Consider the following 20,170-nt stretch of genomic DNA (forward strand, 5'->3'; position numbering starts at 1 on the left):
AAACATTATTGACAGTCACTCCAGGTGAGCATGTCTCTACCCCGTGCTCAGTCACAGTGCTAACTAGCCGTAGTGTCATCTGTATTGGTGGGGCCTATAGTAGAGCCACGATACCCTCCAAAGTCGCACATTCCAGGGTCTTGGGCTGTCGTCACCTCACCTGGTGATATCCGAGCACTGGACGGAAAGATCACGAGAAGAAGGGGCACCCGCGGAGTCAGATTTGTCGTCAAATCTCTGCCCATGATGGCCAATCCTGCTGCTGCTCCTTCCCCTCCAGCTCAAGGAGGAGAAGGGCTGAACGTCATCGCCCTCATCTCCGGCGGCAAAGACAGTTTCTTCTCCCTCCTCCACTGTCTCGCCCACGGCCATCGCGTGGTAGCACTGGCAAATCTACACCCACCAGAAACAAACCAACATGGAGAACTGGAACCGAATGATGAAGAAGAAGGGACGGCGGAAGAAGAGGAGGATCTGAACAGCTTCATGTACCAAACCGTCGGCCACCAAGTAATCCCCCTGTACGCCGAGGCCACAGGCATCCCGCTGTACCGTCAGCCCATTATCGGGGGAGCTACGCAGGGGAAGGATTACTCGCATTTTTCAGGGGTATCAGTATCAAAGATCGGACCAGGAGGATCAGGAGGATCTGAGGCTGCCGTCAAAGTCGAGAACAATGACAACACAGAAGAAGCAAAGGCAAAAGGGAAGGGCGATGATGAAACAGAATCCATGATCCCCCTCCTCCTCGCCATCAAGCGCGCCCACCCCGAAGCAAACGCCATCTGCGCCGGCGCCATCCTCAGCACCTACCAGCGCACCCGCGTCGAGTCGGTAGCTACGCGCTTGGGCTTGACGCCTTTGGCGTTCTTGTGGAAGTTCCCCTTTTTGCCCGTCCCGTCTCATTCTATGGATGCGGACGCGCAGCTGCTAGATGACATGGCTGTCGCAGGCATGGAGGCGCGCATTATCAAGGTCGCCAGCGGCGGGCTGGATGACTCGTTCCTCTGGACTAACGTCGCGGACCCGATGGGCAAGGCGAGGATCACGAGGAGCATGCGAAGGTTTGGCACGGCGTCGGAGAAGGGGGCGGTGATTGGTGAGGGGGGGGAGTTTGAGACGTTGGTGTTGGATGGACCAGGAACGCTATTTCGGAAGAGGATTGTGGTGGAGGAGAAGGATAGACGGATTGTGAGGGAGGGAGGAGGGTGTGCTTGGTTGAGTTTTGGAGGTGCGAGGTTGGAGGAGAAGGATGTCACTGATGAGAAGAATGAGGCTGTTGAGGTCAGGATCCCGGATTTGCTGGATGCTAGGTTTGTGAGGGTGTTGGAGGGTTTGAACAAGAGTGCTGGCGAGGAAGAAGCTGAGAAGCTTCTCGCTCTCCTCAGCTTGGATCCCAAGCAAGGCTTGTCGAAGCAAGAGGGTACGTCTTTGCTAGGACTGCCTCAGAGTCTCAAGGACAGCAAACTCCAAAAATGGTGTTTCTTCGTCAACCCTCCTTCCTCTGCCGGTAACAGCCGCACAATCGAGACAGAAACCTACTCACTAGTTTCCCAAATCCGCCAACAACTCCAGCAGCTCAACCTGCCTCCATTCGCCATACTCACCTCCACCATCCTCTTGCGAAACATGGCCGACTTCCCCGCCGTCAACACCATCTACGGCGCCCTCTTTGACGCACCTAACCCTCCATCCAGAGTCTGCGTCGCCTGCGGTGACTCCCTATCTGCCCTTGCCGGCGGCAATGACAGCAACATCAACATCAACATCGCCATCTACCTCACCGTCCACACCGGCTTCACCAACAAGTCCTCCAAGCCCGACCAACGGCGTCAAGGTCTCCACGTGCAATCCCGCTCATACTGGGCTCCCGCCAACATCGGCCCTTACAGCCAAGCCATTTCGATTCCTCTCGCCAGTCTCTCATCTTCTTCACAGGCCTCCTCCTCCTCTTATAACAATGATGACGGTCCAAAATTAGTCTCCATCGCGGGCCAAATCCCCTTGGTACCCGCCACCATGACCTTGCCTCCCTCGGCCCTGCCGTCCTCTTCAGACGTGGAGTCGCAGCAGCAGAGACAGGCGCTAAACACCCAACTCGCCCTCTCCCTTCAACACCTCTGGCGCATCGGCGTCGAAGTGGGTGTGCAGTGGTGGACTAGCGCCGTGGCTTATTTCCCTGCCGACCCTTCCACCACCTCCTCCTCAGACTCTGCTTCAATGCTAATGAGCGAAAAAGCCAGACTGGCTTACAAAACCTGGCAATCTGCCCATCAGTGGCGGTTTGCCAAAGTCTCATCCGACGGCGATAACTCCAACTCCGACTCAGATGGAGAATCGGATTCAGAGGATGAAGACTCCGACGCAGGCGGCCCTGATCTCTGGGACAGAAAGTTCAACCCCTTATACAAATCCTTTGCCGTCAGCAACTCTTCAGGACAAGCGTCTTCTTCCTCTGGGGAACCCAAGCTGCCTGATTGGAGTATTTTATCGAACAAGACCACGACCAACAAAACCAACAAAAAGAAGAAGGGGGTAATCCCGCCTTTTTTCGCCGCGCAGGTTTCTGAACTCCCCCGCTCCGCGGGCGTGGAGTGGCACGCGCATTTGGGGATTGCCAAGGCCAGCTCCAAAAATGTGGAAGTTTTGGAAAGTTTCCTGGTGGATGGTGATGGTGGTGGTGATGGTGATGGTGGTGATAATGACGATGAGGGGAGGAGAGTGGTGGTGGAGGTCCATCAGACTGTTATTCGCTCTCCGGCTTCCACTTCTTCTACTTCTACTTCTTCTTCATATGAAGATGATAGTGACGACGAGGAGGACAACGTTGATGGATCCAAAAAAGCTACGACGGGACCTGCTATTCTCCAGACTATGCTGGTCGAGAGACACACGACAACGTCATCGTCATCTTCGGCTCCGTTCAAGGGACTCGATGAAATTGCGCGGTTGGCCGCTCGTCGGTTGATGAGTTCAGAACAAGGAGAGGCAGAGAAGGGGAACCCGTCAGTGTCGGTACGTTACGTGGATACTGGGGTATACTCCTCCGCCGGGCCTGACGGTGGTGTACATGTACCTGTCGTGCCGTGCGCGTCGCTCTGGAGCGGAAATGGGGATAAGCTTGCTTCTGTGACTATCTATCAGAGTGTGTTTGAATGAGTACGGGGTGAAGATGACTTGGAGCAAAACAGAACGGGAAAAGCAGTATGATTAGAGTACTACATAGGCACGCACTTGTATGGGTGAAACTTGGTGCTTGTTTTAGTTTTCTTGAACGTAGGCGTGGGTATATCGTACCAAGGGTCAACCTCGTTGTGTTCACTTTTCTCCTCAAAATGACAACTCGCCAGGCAGGGCCCGAAGAAAAAGTACTGACGGCACCAAATTCAATGTCATCATCTCGCTGAACACATCAGGTACCATACAGCAATACGTTCACATATCTTTCTCTATTCAAAACACACACCATACATACATCACCGACATATGTCCCAAGAGTTGTGATGATGATGAAGAGTGGGGTATGTGCCTTGAAAAGAAGAGAAAGAAAGCTACAACATATGGGTATGACACCGTAGAAGATTGAATGATTAGATAGGATGAAAATTTCGTCCCGTGCTGACATATCAACAACATCTAAACAGCAAAGAAGAAAGAAAAATGTTCCAAGCAAATGAACAAACAAGAACTAACACCGGTTCCTTCCCGCTTATAGAGACATCCACATGGAGATCCAAAACCCTTCCACAACCAAACGCCCTTTTTATGAGTTGTTGAAAATGACTTTTGACACCCCCCATGCGTGATTTTTCTTTTTTGAACACGTCTTCAAAAAACTTAAAAAGAAAAACAATCAAACAGAATGGTATCATGTCATTTACAAAGGCTTGCCGCCAATGAACTCGGACCACCTGCGGACCTCAGAGGGGATACCCTCGGGGCGGGGCAGCTTCTCGGCCATGCACTGGGCGAAAAGCATAGCGGTCTAAAGAGAGAAGGGAAACGTTAGCTTCAGTCGCCAGGAAACGAAGGGTCAGTAGTGAGGCTTACCTGGGGCTCCATGAAGAGAGGAACGCCGAAGTCGACGGCGTTACGACGCATGACGTAGTCAACGTCGAAGATGGTCTTGCCACGGGCCTGGGCAAGGTTGAAGACACCACGGATGTTGTTCTTGGCGAAGACCTCACGAAGGGCACGCTTGTCATCGGTGGGGAACTCAATGACCTCAACGTCGATCTTGTTCTTGGCAGAGGACTCGAGGAACTGCTTGACCTCGTTGTCGGCGGCGTAGAGCTTGTAGCCGAGCGGGCTAAGGTAGTCGACGATGGTGGTCAACCAGCTCTTGTTGAGCTCACCACCGAAGAGGAGACCCTCACCGGGCTCAGGAACGCGGAAGTTCATGGCGGACTGGAGAGAGGCCCAGTAGGCATCAACGAGATCCTTACCGAAGCAGGCCATCTCACCAGTAGAGGCCATCTCGACGCCGAGGAAGGGGTCGGCACCGGCAAGACGGGTCCAGGAGAACTGGGGAACCTTGGTAGCGAGGTAGTCACGCTTGACAGCCATGAGATCAGTGGGCTCAGGGACGTTCTTGCCGACAAGGGCCTTGGTAGCAGCATCGATGAAGTTGACGCCGAGGACCTTGGAGACGAAGGGGAACGAACGAGAGGCACGGAGGTTGCACTCAATGACCTTGAGGGCCGGGAGGCCACCCTCGGGATCATCAGCCTTGATGATCTGCATGTTGAAGGGACCAGTGATCCTCCAGGCCTTGGCGACCTTCTGGGCGATCTCCTTGACGCGGTCCATGGTGGTCTGGTCAAGGCTGGCGGGAGGGAGGACGAGGGTGGCATCACCGGAGTGGACACCAGCCTGCTCAACGTGCTCAGAGACAGCGTGGAGGATGAGGTTACCCTCGGAGGCAACACCATCAACATCAATCTCCTGGGCGCCCTCGATGAACTTGGTGATAACAACGGGGTGCTCGGGGGAAACGTTGGCGGCAGCCTCAAGCTTGTCCTTGAGGTCCTCCTTGCTGCGGATGACGGTCATGGCAGCACCGGACAGGACGTACGAGGGACGAACAAGGACAGGGTAGCCAACCTCCTCAGCGAACTTCTCAGCAGCCTCAACGGAGGTGAGCTCCTTCCAGGCGGGCTGATCGACACCAATGCTATCGAGGATCTCAGAGAACTTCTGTCTGTCCTCAGCACGGTCGATATCGCGGGGATCAGTGCCGAGAACGCGGGCCTTGCCAGTCTCCTGGAGACGGAGGGCAATGTTCTGGGGGAGCTGACCACCGACAGAGACGACAACACCAGAGGCGCTCTCGAGCTCATAGATATCCATGACACGCTCGTAGCTAAGCTCCTCGAAGTAGAGCTTATCGGCGGTATCGAAATCGGTAGAGTAGGTCTCGGGGTTGTAGTTGATCATGACGGTCTTCTCGCCCATGGCCCTGAGGGCCTGAGTGGCGCTGACAGCGCACCAATCGAACTCGACCGAGGAACCGATACGGTAGACGCCGCTGCCGAGAATGACGGTACCCTTATCCTCGAATGTGACGTCGTGGGTAGAGGCGTTGTAGGTGGTGTAGAGGTAGTTGGTGTCAGCGGGGAACTCAGCGGCCAGAGTATCAATCTTCTTGACCCAGGGCCTGATGCCGAACTCCTTTCTAGCAGCGCGGACAAGGTCCTCAGTGCTGTTAACAGCCATGGCGATCTGCTTGTCGGAGAAACCGAGCTTCTTGGCCTTGAGGATGTGCTCCTTCTTGAGGGCCTCGAGGCTGCCAAGCTGCTGCATCTCCTTCTGGCAGTCAACAATGTTCTGGAGCTTGTAGAGGAACCACTTGTCGATCTTGGTAAGCTCATGGACCTTGTCAACAGAGTAGTTCTCGTGGATCATGGCCTGGCCAACAGCCAACCAGCGGCGGTCGGTAGGGTTCTGGAGCTCAAAGTCGAGATCCTCGAACTTGTCGCCCTGGAACCCGACAAAGCGGGGGTCAACCTGGCGGATAGCCTTCTGGAAAGACTCCTCAAAGGTACGACCGATGGCCATAACCTCACCAACCGACTTCATGGCAGAGCCAATGTCGCGCTTGACGTGCTGGAACTTAGACAGATCCCATCTGGGAATCTTGGTGACGATGTAGTCAAGCGAAGGTTCGAAGTTGGCGGTGGTGGTCTTGGTGACAGCGTTGGGGAGCTCAGGAAGGGAGTGGCCGAGACCGATCTTGGCGGCAGTGTAGGCCAGAGGGTAGCCGGTAGCCTTGGAGGCGAGGGCAGAAGAGCGGGAAAGACGAGCGTTGACCTCAATGACACGGTAGTCAAGGCCATCGGGCTGAAGGGCGTACTGGACGTTGCATTCACCAACGACGCCCAAGTGACGGACGATCTTGATGGCAGCGGAACGGAGCATGTGGTACTCCTCGTCGCTGAGGGTCTGGGAAGGAGCAACGACGATAGAGTCACCAGTGTGGATACCGAGGGGGTCGAAGTTCTCCATGTTGCAGACAGTAATGCAGTTGTTGTTGGCATCACGGACGACCTCGTACTCGACCTCCTTCCAGCCCTTGAGGGACTTCTCGACCAAGATCTGGGGGGAGAGTGTGAGAGAGCGAGCAGCCATGTTGCGGAGCTCCTCCTCGTTGTTGGCGAAACCGGAACCGAGACCACCAAGGGCGTAGGCAGCACGGACAATGATGGGGTAGCCAATCTTGTTGGCAGCATCGAGGGCCTCATCGACGGTGTTCACGGCGATGGACTTGGCGATGGGGATGTTGATCTCCTCAAGGGCCTTGGCGAAGAGATCTCTGTCCTCAGAAAGCTCCAATGTCCTGACACTGGTACCGAGAACCTTGACACCGTACTTCTCGAAGAGGCCGAGCTTCTGCATCTGGACACCCAAATTGAGGGCGGTCTGACCACCGAAGGACAGGAAGATACCATCGGGCTTCTCCCTCTGGATGACGTACTCGACGTACTCGGGGGTGACGGGGAGGTAGTAGACCTCGTCGGCGAGGGAGTGGTTGGTCTGGATGGTAGCGATGTTGGGGTTGATCAGCACGGAAGCAACACCGGCCTCCTTGAGGGCCTTGAGCGCCTGAGAACCTGGATGGGTAGAGTATGGTCAGTACCTCGGGCTGTCTATTTGTTTGTTTGTTTGTTTAATCGTGTAGCGAGTGAACATACCCGAGTAATCGAACTCGCCGGCCTGGCCAATGGCAAGACCACCGGAGCCGATAACAAGCACCTTCTTGACATCAACATGGTCGCGGGGCTTGATAACGCCGCTCTGGATGTAAGCCTTCGCATCGGGGGCGGGCTGGGAGGCAGTAGCCGCGGAGGCAGAGAGCCACCTCTTCTGGGAGGACAGCCTCTGGGCGGCGTTGGCCTGTGTCTGGAAGATGGAGGTGTTCTGGGCGCCGGAGGTGAAAGCCCTCAGCTGGGACGCCTGGACGGGGACCCGCCGACCATGGCGGAGGAGAGCAGGAGCTCGGCCAGCCTTGTGCACGGTCGACAGCATTATGTCCGATATGGGGGGGGAGGTGTTTGTAGAAAGGGGAGAAAAAAAAAAAAGACTAAGAAAGGCCTCGTGAGAGCGGCGGGGGGCCCGATGTCTTGTATATCAACAAACAACCTTCGTGGGCAATGATAAGCTGCTAAACCCCGGATTCTGGCCAATTGACTCAATCTCGGGTCTCCCGTCCGTGTTTTCGGATTTTCGCGCTTTTAATTTTGGCGGAGGAGGAGCTGGAGAGGTGGGACGGAAGGAGGGACGGAGCGCGGTGACTGGTTCTGGTGGCCGGCGGCAGAGACGAGAGAGACAAATAATTCCCAGAACCGGCCGCTGTGGGGAGGGCCGATAAGAGATAAGGCCGGCGGCAGGGTGGATTGTTGGTGGACGGGTGTGACTCTTTCACCAAACAGAATCGACGATGAGGCCCCAAATATCCACCATGCTCTGCCGGGCAATGGCGGGCAATGGCGGCATGACGGGCTGGGAACAAGTGAAAATTTTGGAAAATTTTCAAAACGGGCCGCGTGCCAGCTCGGTGGGTGGCTTCCGACAACGGAAGCGGAGATCTCAGGCCTGCAGTGCTTCATGGATCATGCCCGGCGCGGTTATCGCATTTTGCTAAATTCCCATTCTTGTCCCGAATTTAAGCTCACCCACCCGGGCCAGACTAGTCCAGTAGATATCTTGCGACAAACATGAGACTCGCTCGTCAACCGTTATGCCTGTTCAAAAAGACATCGCATTCGAGAGGGTGAGGTCTGTCTATCTCAATGCCATCCCAAGTATAAACTGGAGGCTGCATGTGTCATCTGAAGTCGCTTGTGCTTTTTGTCCGATGTTCGCTTATGCACGCCATGCCCTGCGTCGCTCTCCCAGGCAAGCCCCTAAACAGGCACAGGCTCGGGACGGCACTGAGACGGCTAGTACCGAGTCAATGGTTACAACGACCTCCAGCTCCAACCTCCAAAATTGACTCGACGACACCCAAACCCTGCGAAAAAAGTTGAACTACCTTGGCGGTGAAACTGGCTGAATTGGGTGTAACAGAAATATCATTGGCCAATTGCCCGTTGCTTGAGAACTTTTTGGCGGGAGAGGAAATTCCCGCGTGTTATGTGATTGGTTTGAGTTATTGCGGCCCCACCCTAGTCTATTCGGCGATAGTTTGATGCCTCCATTCCGGACTTGTTGGCGATCCTCAGAATCCCCTCGCTTTTGACGTGACTCTGCGGCTGACTCAACTTGAAGCGCCTTGCTGATACTCCTGCTCTTGATTTTAATTCCTCAACCAGCCGCCAAAGTTCTCCTAGGGCGCATTCTTGTCTGTAAATCGCCGGTGAACAGAAGGCTTTGACTCACACAGAGCGGATTTCGACGGCTGTAGCACGGGAACCCTACTGATATCAATTTTGCTAGCTCACAAGCCAACCCCATCCTATGATCTCACAGTACTTCGGGGGTCCATACTATTCCGGAAGCTTATTCCATATTCACTCACGTCCCTGGGGGAACATGGATGTGACCGGCGCACATGGAAGTTGGAGGTGTGGTTGCCGGTTGGTGGACTCCTGAGGCTTCCACTTGGTGTAAGTCAAGACCTCTCATTGGGGAAATGCAACCCATTCTGAGCTGTGACTCAGAAACAAAACTGGACATCGAGTGCGAGTCCATCTCCAAAAGCTGATGCCAAATTCCCCTTTCTGGAGACACCCATGATGTCAAGCCCGTCACCCCAAGACGTTGGCACATGGCCAAATCCATCACATCGCGTTGTTGTTCCAGTGCGTGGAGGATTCCCAAATCGCCCAGGCCGGGCTCAATGGGAGCAAGGGTAACCCCACTGAAGTTCACGGTTGCAACAAGGCCGGGCCCGTCCTCACCCCGCCCGCGGCTTCCGGGGCACATGCTTAGCCGGCCGACGGTGGGGACCAGAGGTCTGCCAGCTGGCAGGTCTTGGCATTACCAAAATGCTAAGCTCACTGAGCACAGACCATCCCCCTCGCTGTTTCTGGTCCCTTCATTGCTGAGCCTGGCACTGACAGCTCAGGCAGGGAGCACCACCGCATCCTTGGCGACGTCGATGATAGCTGCCCATCGAATGCATCGCGCATTCTCGACTCGTTGCTTTCTCTGTGATCATCATCTTGCTTCTTCTTCTTCTTCTTCTTCTACTTTGATGGATACCCTGTTTGTTGACATTCTCCAAATCAATCATCCATACACCCAGATATGTGAGGCTTAAACAGCTGTTGAAGCTTTAATACCCACAGCTCTTTAATGCGCCAGCCATCACACCCCTCCCTCTCACACCACGGCGAGCTATGAACGATGATTCCGAGCCGAGCTTCGCGGCCCGGCAGCAGCAGCGCATCCCGCCACACAATTCCGATGGGGAAAGCAGCCGGCGCAATCCTATCGACGAGCAATCGCCCGAGCTGAACAGCAGCGGTCGAGATGATGGTGATGATGACCAGACGTCACGGCAGGAGAGGCGCAAAGCGGGCCTCAAGAAGAAGCTTCAGTTCATGAGCCACCTGCAGAGAAACCTCGACATGATCTTCTTTGCCTATCTCTGCACATTATACTATATGGAGTACGAAAAGAACCTATATCTACCTGGCCACATTAAAAGCATGACGGTGATCGCTGACGATAATCTTGATTTCTCTTTCCGTTACAGATGTTCCTTTCTCCGCCTGTTCGTACGCATCATCCCACACTTCATGTTCATCACCCCGAAAGAGGGTCCCGTCCTCTTACCCGCCGAACGTCCTCATGTCTTTGCCATCCTCGGGCCGAACTTGGTATGCATACTCGCACATATCATCTCCGCCCTACCGACCGCCGGCGAAGCGACGCGCGGGTATTTACACGGGGGCGTGATCGTCGACTTTGTCGGGCAGAAGCCACCAGCCACGAGGCTATGTCTGTTATTCTTTGATGCGATGATACTGGCTGTTCAGTGCTTGATGTTGGCAATACATACGGAGCGGGAGAAGCTGCGCAAGATTGTGAACCCCTCGTTACAACCTCTCTGGCCTGGGCCCGGCCAAGCTGGACAGCAGGCGGGGACGCCAGGCACCCAGCCGGAGGCAACCCAAACTTTGGATGCGGAAGAACGCGGAGTGAATAGGGAAGACGAGATTGCTATCGGTGATGGAGATGGGAACGAAAGAGGTCCCCTAGTGGGAAATAACCGTGGTGGTGAAGAGCAGGATGATGAACAGCGACTGGGGGCCAACTACTCGCCAGCATCTGCCGGCATAGACTTGTTTGACGTTATGAGGTCAGGCAATGCCAGTGTCGGCAGCTTTCATCCAATACACGCCGTACGGACGGTAGGGAATGATTACCAGACTGCTGCGGCGTACTCGCTCCAAAGCTTTGGGTATCATGCGGCCACCGTTGCTGGTAACCGGGGAGTTAGAGGAATTGCTAGGATTGCAAGTAGAGCAGCCGGAAGGGGGACATGATGAGACAGCATTTGTACAGACTAATACTTAGTGCCGAGACCAACCAAAGCGTGCATGAAAATAATGAACTGAGCTTGGACAAGCAACAACAAAGAAAGCATCCGGTTTATAAATTCTTCACGCTACCTTCCTTCCCACATTACCAACGCCCGTACCCTTGACTGAGACTACTAGATCGGTCGTCTCACCGTCATCATCAACATCCCTTATGCCCCAGCTAGCCGCTCCGAACTTCTTCAAGTCCCGTGCTAGCCCTATTGTCTCCTCTCTGGCTAATACTTCCCTGCCTAACCTTAGGCGACCCACATCTTCCGATCCCATCGCCATCAGTGTAAGCAACGTCGGTGCCGACACATTGCTGACGCAACCTCCCTGTGCAATAACCTCCAGCAGCTGGTACGCGCACCTCGCGCCGATGTCTTCGGGCACAACGCCACCCTCGGGCGGCGCCACCACGTCGGCCGAGTAGAGCACGCCGTCCGCGCTCGACTCCGCCACAAGACTAAGGCCGAAACCGATACCAATCTTCTTCTTGGCGCCGCTCTTGTCGCCGACCAGCGGCGCCGGGTCGTACTGCGCCGCCACGTGCACGTCCGAGACCAGCTGGTTGAGCACGCCGCGCGCCGCCGTGATCATGCGGTTGTTGTGGGACGCCGACACGCCCGTGCAGTACGCCACGCCGCGGATCCTCCTTATCCTTCCTGGGCGACGGTTGAGGTGCAGTGTCTTGGGCAGGCGAACCTGGCTGGCGAAGCGGAGCTCGACGACACCACCACCGCCGCGGCCTCCGGGACCGGAGCACGAGCGCGAGAGCACGCGCAGCTCGATGCGCGCTGGAGGGATGCCGAACATGCCGTACAGCGGGAGCACGGCCGTGCGGAAGGAGTCGATCGAGATGTCGCCGGTGAGATGGGTGGCCGAGGTGATGACGCCGGGGCCAGTGAAGCGGACGTTCATGTGGGCTTTGGAGAAGGGCGCGAGCAGGGCGAGCGGGAGGAGGAAGTAGGTGATTCCTCGCGTGTTGTTGGCGGGAAGGCTGTGCTCGACTACATCGCCGACGGCGCCGGCGTTGACGCCCGCGACGGTGCCGGTGATCAGACCGGGCTGGTATGTGATGGTGGTGCCCGAGTACGAGACATCGATGACGGAACCGTTGGTAATGGCCTCGATCAGACGCAGGAACGAGACTTCGTGGGGGGCGAGACCCGGGTGTGTGGCACTGCTGCTGCGGATCTTGGAGATGTGCACCGGGCGGCCGGTGAGGGTCGAGAGAACGATCCGTTCCGTGAAGGCGCGGTGGCCCGTGAAGCGAATGAATTCGGTTTTCTCGCCCGACATGGTAGGCGGTTGTCGAGGGTGTTTGAGTTTACGCTGTCCCGGGTTGTTTCATGTGAAAGGTGTAAATCCTAGACTCGTGTAATTTTTCGTAGGCGATCGCGCCCCAAATTCGTTGGACGGATGTCGGTGGTGATGGAGTAAATGGGTATGTCGCGGTTTTGATGGAATTTGGTTATTGACTGGAAAGCTCCTAGTTGGGAGCGCCTGCAAGTGTCCCGTTCCAATTCGTTTTTCTCCAGAATTTTTGGAGGATCCCGCTGTTTCTGCCTGGCGGTGAGACAGTACTTTACGCTTATCAACCCTCTGCAGAGCCGATAAGAAAAAGTCACAGCGGCAGCAAGCGCATGGTGGGGCCGAATGATGGCCACTGTTTCTAGGGCGTGCTGCTGTAGGACAAAGTGGAAGTGCCGCCGGCTTTCCATCACGAAAAGTTGACGAAACATCTCCAAGCTCTAGTTCATCACAACCTTCAACCTCCCGCTGTCCTAGCGTCCACTTCTCCAATTTTCTCACTGTCTCTCGTGATTACCTTCATTCATTCTTGTATATTATCTTGAACCACTCGACGCACGAAGCCACCTCACCACACCACCGATGCCTCCCCGAACATTTGCGCTTGACTTGAGTCGAACGAGCAGCTATGTTTGCCAGTCCTGCATCGCCAGTATAGGACGAGCCCGCCCGAATCCACAGCCATGGCTGGCAAGAAACGCTTCGAGTGCGGCCCGCACCGCTCGCCGACAACGTGCGCCGATGACAACTAAACAGATGGAAGAAGAGCAACAACAAAGGTTCCAGGAAGCCCTCATACGGGAGGCGCAGAAGGAGCCAGCCGACACCGACGAAGGCCCGACCGAACCCCTCTCGGTAAACTACTTCAATGAAGAAACTGAGGGGCAATATCGACAGCTACGCGATGGTGCCGAGTTCGGCGCCGTCAGTGGCGGAATCGACAGCGAGATTTCCGAGGCCATCAACGACTTGGAGCAGAAGATGGTCCAGACGATACAAATGCTCAACAGCTTGGAGAAAGTTGGGGGCTCCGAACAGGACAAGGCCGAGGAGCTACGAAAACAGTTTAAGAAGATTCTCAGGGACAAATACAAGGGGAAGACGGGTCCGGAAGGCGAGTCATACGGCGTTCTGCGCATTCCAGGCTTCAGCGGCGTGCGGCAGCGAGCCGTCGCCAACCTAAACTCCTTCCTTGCGCGCGACAGCGTTGTCAAGGGCGGCGTACCCAAGCCAAAGGATCTGTTCGACTGCTGGAAGTACTACTCTGCAGCACGGAGTTCATTAGCCACCCAATGGAGCAACGTGCCGCGGGAGGTCTGGGATTTTCTGTGGATGATTTTGTCCCACGAAGGGGAAGGCGTAGAAAACCCAAACCGGATGCATCACATCTACGTTCTGGCGAAGGACATGCAAGCTGCGGGGGTGGTGCTGAGAGACTCTCAACAGCTTCTTGCGATCGAGGCCATGTTCCTTGAAGGCTGGCAGGAGGAGGCGATCGAAGCCTGGAAGAAAGCCGTGGTTACCATTGGCTCCAAACCAGAAACATTCAAAGGGTACTACGAGTTGGGAGTACGCATGTGCAGTCTCCACGGAGATACCGACCGTGCGATGAGGGCTGCGGATACTCTCCTCAGGTCCTCGGAATCACCCAATCCTCGCATAATGATACCCATCGTCCGGGCTTTGGCAGCAAAGGAGGAAAGTGCCGAGGAAGCATGGGAAGTGTACAGGGATATGCGAGCGCTTCTCGGAGACACCATGCAGATCGAGGACTACGATGAAGTTATCGCAGCCTTCTTGGCGGTAAATCACGTTGAACATGCCCTGCAGGCCTTTGTCGACATGATGTTCTCCGGCCCTATGGATATTCGCGGCAAGACAAGACTACCGACTATCGTTGGCAACCATTTCTTCCTTGGCAAGTGGCTGAAGAGGTTAATAGGAGCAGGAGATCTCGACGGAGCGTACAAGGTGGTTACATTCTTACAGAATAAGGGAGTCGCTGCGTCGCCCATTCAGCTCAACGGCCTGATCGGCGCTTGGCTCAGGACAGAAACTGCTGATAACGTGGAGAAGGCTGACCAGTTGGCTTGGGCCATGATCAAAGCCCGTCTGGACTTTGTCGACCTGCGTCGGCGAGCTGCCGCGATGGATCGGCCAATTCGTCTCGTACCCCGTGACGGAGAACCGACACCGGATGAGTACGTTTGCACTACAAGAGCCACGGTCGAGACCTTCTCTCTTCTTGCCGAGAACTACAGCGCTCGTGGCCTACACGACGACCTTGCAGAACTCTGGACAGCGTTCGAGATGGCGGAGCTTGGACCGAACAGTTTCATGATTAACCAAATCATCAAATCGTATACCGAGAGCAAGGGGCCACAGGCGGCAATCGACTTCTACGAGCAAATGACCAAGATACGGCACGTGCGTCCCGATGCGCACACTTTCATCGCGCTCTACAACACGCTCTCGGTGAACCGGGTGGTAAAGCGAGATAACCAGCTGGCGGCAGACGACGCCGTCATTGGCAGGCAGTTCTTCCAGGACATGGTCAGGATGGACTGGAAGTTCGACTCGGTCGACGAGTACACCTACCTCCCCCGTTCCGTTCTCTTCTCCATGCTCAAGGCCAAGGATCATGCCGGCATGATTATCGCCGCCCGAACCATGAAGGAGCTTTTCAACTACTCGCCACCCGAGCAGCTTCTCATCGAGCTGGCGGCAGGAACCGCTACGCTCCGGGTGCAAAGCAAGCGTAACGTGGAACGCATCATGGAGGCCAGCAGGCTCATCGAAAGCTTGATCCGGAAACACTCGCAAGTTTTTGCCGACCTTGGAGGAGACCCTGCCAAGATGACGACACAGGAGAAGGACAACCAGCTTTGTGCGGTATTCGAGGAGCTGGTCTTGATCAAGGCGCATGCCGCGAACGCGGAGAGGAGTGCCGTGAACAAGATCCTTGCCCAAGCTGCTGAGGAGATGAGCGTGTTTGATATTGTGTTTACGAGGGATCCGGCGGTGATTCAGAGGCACAAGAAGCTGATGAAGAATAAGGATGTTCAAGATGATGTCGACTGAGAACAGTCTCATGTACAACAGAAATGTAACAATGTAACATAAAGTACAATACAATATACCCCCCCCCCCCGAAAGCGCTCATCGCTTCATTGGATACTCACAGTACAACCATTATATGATAACAACTTGTCAGTGCGTATAATATTACCCTGTCTGATTTCTTTGCAAGACGGGATAGAGCCGTGTATGCAACCTGTTTGTTTTAATCATGGTCCTCCTCGGTCAACCCAGGACACCCATCCATCTCCGCATCCTCATACTTAGCCTTACACCAAAAGCAATAATGATGCTTGTCGCGCATGTACAGCACCAAGCGCCGTAGCCGCTCGTCAGGGCTAAGAGCGTTGAACTCATCCAGTTCCGGATCCTCTTCGTCGAGGTCCTCTGCCATCACGTACGTGTTCCATGGCTTATGAACGGCGCCAATATCCTTACCAAGAGCATGTTTATCGTCCATATCCAGCTCATCGTCCACATATGTAGGCAATCGCGTAGAGGAAAGCATACTGCTCTGCTCCAGGTCATACGGCATCCTGCGCTCGCGCTCGGCCTCCTCGCGGGAGCGGACGAGACCGCGGTAGACTACCGGGATGGCCCGTAAGGGCCGGGACGAACTGGCACCAGTCTTCTTCTTCCTCCTCTTCTTTTCGCGAGAGTCACTGCCATTTTCGCTCCCATCCTCCCTATCATCATCATCCCGCTCCTCAATTTTCTGGATTCCCCCCTCTTCACCACCCACCTCATCCCCATAATCCTCATCCATCCCCTCCGCCACCTTCTGCGCCGCGTGTACCTGCCTCTCCAGCCTGGCTTCCTCCCTCTCCCTCCTCACCCGTTCACGGTACCCTTCCTCATCCACCTTCGCCTTCTTGGCCATCTCCCCGGCCGCCTCCGCCGCCTCCCGCATTTTGCGCTTCCGCTCGCTCTCCAGCCCAATGCCTTCGCGCCCATCTTTGATGCTGATCTTGATAGGCTCCGTTCGCGCTTCCGAGTCAGTTGACTTGGCGCCGAGCGCTGTACCGGGGACGAAACCCATTTTGGCCATCATTGCTAAACCTTTGCTTTTTGCTGTGACTCCAATCACTGGTGCTGCAGCTGCAGGCGCCGGTGAAGCTGATGCTGATGCTGATGATGAAGAGGGAGCTGCTTTTGGTGAAGGAGCGACAAGTTTGTCAAATAGAGAGGTTGACAAAGCGGCTTCCCGACGGGCTTCCTCTTCGGCTGCTAACTCGGCTTTGGATTTGACGCGGCCGCGGATTTCTCCTTCGCGTTGGAGACGGAGGCGACGCTGGAGGGAGGTTTCGATTGGTTTCCCACTTTTGCTTTTGCTGCTGGAGGCTGTGGTAAAGGTGGGTTCGTCGGTGAAGGTCATTTTCATGTAGTCGTCTTCCGAGTCGGAGTCCGCTGCCGCTGCCGCTGCCGCGCCGTTGGTGGAGGGGTCTTTGGTTGTTGATGACATTTTGGGTGGTTGGCGAAGTGGGTGTGTATATTCCAGAGGCTTTAAGATTTGTGCTTGTACAAGGTGGGGTGACTTTTGGTTGTGAGTTTTGACGGAAAGATGAGGTTGGTCTGGAATGTTGACGTCTTTGGTGAGTGTGATATGTTGGGTGCAAGTTTGGGTGAATGGCAGCTACAAAAAATTGGTGGTAAATAATTGCCAATGCCGTCCCGCATTGAGCACGCTCGAACCATCCGATCTTGAACTTTATCTCCCTCAATTCCAAGTATGCACCACGGCATATATCGAACACACCATGGTTTTTACTCATTCGCATTTCGTTTACCATTCAAGACCACGAAATGACTGAACTTGTCTTAGCTTGATACTTAACACATAATTGGCCGCTGTTTCTCCCAGTTTGACAATTGGCGACTCCGCACAGGCAGGCCAGACGCAAAACAACAACGCCCTTTTTCTCCGTGGTTTTCCTTTGGTTTTTTTTGTTCCTATATATCTCGAGTTCACCATTATGCAAATGAGCATGCCGATACTGGCTATTCATCTTATGATCATTCTAAAGCTTCCGAGTGCTGGTGGCCGCCATAGACACGCAGATCGCCTCGTGGTTCGCTCGTTCCGATACAGTATATAAACTTCCCGATACCCCGCCCGTTCCCTTTCTTTTATAAACATCACCATCTCTCGAACATGTTATACCAAGCAGCGCATTCTTATGACTCGAAAACGATAGAGCGAGATGCTTGAGTAAGATGACCGGATCTCAAGAGGAAAATGTCGATGAACGAGCTCCGTTGCTTAGTACCATTCAGCCAAGTCACAACAGAACAAGTGAGCCAACCTCCAGGGTCTCCGCAAAAGCAGCATGGTTTTCTCGTTCGAGAAAGAAATCCATCGCTCTAATTTTATCGACAACGTTCGCTTCTTTCATCACTATTGGTGTCTTGCTCTCCGTCATTGTTTTCCGAGAGGGAAAGGTAAGCATACCTGACCCCCCGAATCATAAGCCACTTCACCACTTGTTAATTCCCAAAGTCGACTAACAACTCATTTTTAAATGAGAACAATAAACTTCACCTACCAAGCGTCAACCTCACCTACACGAGTTACGAGGGCATCCATCTCTCTAATGGCGTCAACGCTTTCCTAGGGATGCGTTACGCTGCCCCTCCGCTTGGAGACCTACGTTGGCGAGCACCAGTAGAGCCAAAGAGGACCGATACCGTCGAGAAGGCTAACCAGTTCGGCCCAATCTGTCTCAGAGCTGGTGCTGGCGCGCCTTTCCCCGGTCAGGATGAGGATTGTCTTTATGTGAACGTGTGGGCTCCAGCGAATGCTACGGAAAAGTCGAAGTTGCCTGTTTGGGTGTTTATTGGGGGAGGCGGTAAGTCGTTGGAATTAAGATGCTTGGATCTAGGGAGGAGGGAAGAGATACATGTTGCTGACTTTTTCTCTAAGGTTACAATGCCCTCACCAACGCTAATTGGAACGGAAGCGAGGTTGTTGAGAAGTCTCGCCACAACATCGTCATGCTAGACTTCAACTATCGTGTTGGGATGTGGGGGTTTCTCGCCAGCCAAAAGGTGAAAAATGACGGTGACTTGAATGTCGGCTTGCTCGACCAGCGAATGCTGCTTACTTGGGTGAAGAAGCATATCTCTGCGGTATGTTATGACGTGGATTTCCTCCCGTACGACTTATCACCCGCAGTCTAGACTGACCTCACACATCGACAGTTCGGCGGAGACCCCGACCATGTAGTCATCCACGGTGCATCAGCAGGAGCAGGCTCAGTGGCGATGCATTTGTTGGCATATGGAGGTCGTAACGATAATCTCTTCGTAGGTGCCATGTCCGAGTCGCTCTTCTTCCCGGCACAGCCATATGTAAACGAGCTCGAATATCAGTTCGACCGTTTAACACAGCAGGTTGGCTGTTTGAGTGTCGAACCAGAAGAGCAGCTCGCTTGTTTACGGAACCAGGACGTCATCTCCCTGCAAGCAGCTAACCACGCCCAACATTTCCCTGGCCACGAAGGGCCGCTCTTACCCATATTCTACTGGACTCCGTGCGTGGACGGTGACTTCTTGCAGGACCTCCCGTACCGGCTTATGCGAAGGGGTCAGTTCCTGAATGTGCCGATTCTTTTCGGCACCAATACGGATGGTATGTGCTCCCATGTTATCTATCCAATAGTCCAAAACTCTGCTCTGTCTTCGAGTTTGAGTACAATCTCACTAATACCACCCTCCCAAAACAGAAGGCTCAGTATTCGCCCACAACTCCCTCACCCCCTCCGACTTCACCAACTTCTTCACAACCAACTACCCCCGCCTCACCCGCTCCGACGTCGCCAGCATCATCTCCCTCTACCCACAGCTCCCTCCCCTTCCAAACCGCAACCCCTGGTATCCAACCACCAGCCTCGCCTACGGCGAAGCCACTTTCATCTGTCCCTCCAATAACTTCCTCGACGCTTTTGTTTCATCATCCTTCTCCTCTTTCAACCTGTCCAACCAAGGAAAGGCCAAGTCAAAAAAAGCCTTTGCCTACCGCTTCAACGTCCATGACCACGCCCTCCAGACCGCGGGTCTCGGCGTCCCTCACCTCTTTGACGCGGCAGCCATTTTTGGGCCAGATAACATCAGCGGGTTTGGGGCCGGAGAGGAGAGTTCTTACAAGACGTATAACAAGCCTGTGGTGAGCATGTTTATGGCGTACTGGATTAGCTTTGTGAGGACGTTGGATCCGAATATGTTTAGCGAAAAGGGAAGTCCGCAGTGGGAGGGGTGGGATTCTCATGTGCATGGGGATGACGACAAAAGTAGGAAACGGCTGTTGGTAGAACTGGGGAATACGAGGATGGGGAAAGTAGGGGATGGGGAGAGTGATAGATGTCGGTTTTGGGAGGCGCTGGGGGACCGGTTGGAGCAACTTGGACGAGGCTCGTGAGGTATTCTTGTGACTTTATTGGCAAATTCCCGAATGGGTTGAAATTCGATATCTTCGGAAGGTCTTAATACAACTAGTTTGGATATAATCATAAGTGCCATATGTGGTCATTTCCGAGTGAAGAGCAACTGAAATAAACACAGGATGAAGAGCTAATCAAAGATTGACAAGTGGATGAGGAAAATATGAAGAGAGGAAAGGAACAGCGAGGAGAACGGGGAAAAGGAGGAAAAGGAAAAAATAACAACTGAAAGGGGCAAATCGGGCAAGAAAAAAAGAGGGGCAAATAAATCAACAAGAGGACGGAATCCCTCGTTTTTGGCAAAATGTGCAAAAG

The 20,170-nt window shown here is 54.3% G+C and overlaps 7 protein-coding genes across 7 annotated transcripts; 4 read left to right on the top strand and 3 right to left on the bottom strand.

Annotated features, from left to right (window-relative positions):
* Nucleotides 1-246: 246 nt before the first annotated feature.
* SMAC4_04330 (uncharacterized protein) lies at nucleotides 247-3,159 on the top strand (the record flags this gene model as incomplete). Its single annotated transcript, XM_066090094.1, has 1 exon — nucleotides 247-3,159. One exon carries the CDS (start codon nucleotides 247-249, stop codon nucleotides 3,157-3,159), a length of 2,913 nt encoding a protein of 970 aa, XP_065945618.1.
* Nucleotides 3,160-3,439: 280 nt separating this feature from the next.
* SMAC4_04331 (uncharacterized protein) lies at nucleotides 3,440-7,524 on the bottom strand (the record flags this gene model as incomplete). Its single annotated transcript, XM_066090095.1, has 3 exons — nucleotides 3,440-3,985; nucleotides 4,051-7,109; nucleotides 7,191-7,524. The coding sequence occupies 3 exons, from the start codon at nucleotides 7,522-7,524 to the stop codon at nucleotides 3,878-3,880; spliced, it is 3,501 nt and encodes a 1,166-aa protein (XP_065945619.1). The 3' UTR covers nucleotides 3,440-3,877.
* A 2,052-nt stretch (nucleotides 7,525-9,576) lies between these two features.
* SMAC4_04332 (uncharacterized protein) lies at nucleotides 9,577-11,085 on the top strand. Its single transcript, XM_024655645.2, has 2 exons — nucleotides 9,577-10,111; nucleotides 10,199-11,085. The coding sequence occupies exons 1-2, from the start codon at nucleotides 9,840-9,842 to the stop codon at nucleotides 10,989-10,991; spliced, it is 1,065 nt and encodes a 354-aa protein (XP_024510921.1). The 5' UTR covers nucleotides 9,577-9,839; the 3' UTR covers nucleotides 10,992-11,085.
* A 23-nt stretch (nucleotides 11,086-11,108) lies between these two features.
* SMAC4_04333 (uncharacterized protein) lies at nucleotides 11,109-12,502 on the bottom strand (the record flags this gene model as incomplete). The annotated part of the gene is made up of 1 exon (XM_003350981.2): nucleotides 11,109-12,502. The coding sequence occupies exon 1, from the start codon at nucleotides 12,327-12,329 to the stop codon at nucleotides 11,109-11,111; it is 1,221 nt and encodes a 406-aa protein (XP_003351029.1). The 5' UTR covers nucleotides 12,330-12,502.
* Nucleotides 12,503-12,864: 362 nt separating this feature from the next.
* On the top strand, nucleotides 12,865-15,480 carry SMAC4_04334 (uncharacterized protein). The gene has a single exon (XM_003350982.2). The coding sequence runs from the start codon at nucleotides 12,924-12,926 to the stop codon at nucleotides 15,420-15,422; it is 2,499 nt and encodes an 832-aa protein (XP_003351030.1). The 5' UTR covers nucleotides 12,865-12,923; the 3' UTR covers nucleotides 15,423-15,480.
* A 138-nt stretch (nucleotides 15,481-15,618) lies between these two features.
* On the bottom strand, nucleotides 15,619-16,881 carry SMAC4_04335 (uncharacterized protein; the record flags this gene model as incomplete). The annotated part of the gene is made up of 1 exon (XM_003350983.2): nucleotides 15,619-16,881. The coding sequence occupies one exon, from the start codon at nucleotides 16,879-16,881 to the stop codon at nucleotides 15,625-15,627; it is 1,257 nt and encodes a 418-aa protein (XP_003351031.1). The 3' UTR covers nucleotides 15,619-15,624.
* A 189-nt stretch (nucleotides 16,882-17,070) lies between these two features.
* SMAC4_04336 (uncharacterized protein) lies at nucleotides 17,071-19,934 on the top strand. Its single transcript, XM_003350984.2, has 5 exons — nucleotides 17,071-17,858; nucleotides 17,944-18,265; nucleotides 18,340-18,545; nucleotides 18,618-19,047; nucleotides 19,142-19,934. Exons 1-5 carry the CDS (start codon nucleotides 17,634-17,636, stop codon nucleotides 19,831-19,833), a joined length of 1,875 nt encoding a protein of 624 aa, XP_003351032.2. The 5' UTR covers nucleotides 17,071-17,633; the 3' UTR covers nucleotides 19,834-19,934.
* Nucleotides 19,935-20,170: the final 236 nt, after the last annotated feature.

Source organism: Sordaria macrospora, chromosome 1 (genome assembly GCF_033870435.1).
Source record: "Sordaria macrospora chromosome 1, complete sequence".
Lineage (NCBI taxonomy): Eukaryota > Fungi > Ascomycota > Sordariomycetes > Sordariales > Sordariaceae > Sordaria > Sordaria macrospora.

What these genes read in the sequence shown, in the direction of transcription:
- SMAC4_04332 (XM_024655645.2), top strand. Translation starts at nt 9,840, where the DNA reads ATGAACGATGATTCCGAGCCGAGCTTCGCGGCCCGGCAGCAGCAGCGC. An exon ending in TGCACATTATACTATATGGA is followed by an intron (nt 10,112 to 10,198) that starts GTACGAAAAGAA and finishes TTTCCGTTACAG; the next exon opens with ATGTTCCTTTCTCCGCCTGT.
- SMAC4_04334 (XM_003350982.2), top strand. Translation starts at nt 12,924, where the DNA reads ATGCCTCCCCGAACATTTGCGCTTGACTTGAGTCGAACGAGCAGCTAT.
- SMAC4_04336 (XM_003350984.2), top strand. Translation starts at nt 17,634, where the DNA reads ATGACCGGATCTCAAGAGGAAAATGTCGATGAACGAGCTCCGTTGCTT. An exon ending in TTGTTTTCCGAGAGGGAAAG is followed by an intron (nt 17,859 to 17,943) that starts GTAAGCATACCT and finishes TTTTTAAATGAG; the next exon opens with AACAATAAACTTCACCTACC. An exon ending in TGAAGAAGCATATCTCTGCG is followed by an intron (nt 18,546 to 18,617) that starts GTATGTTATGAC and finishes ACACATCGACAG; the next exon opens with TTCGGCGGAGACCCCGACCA.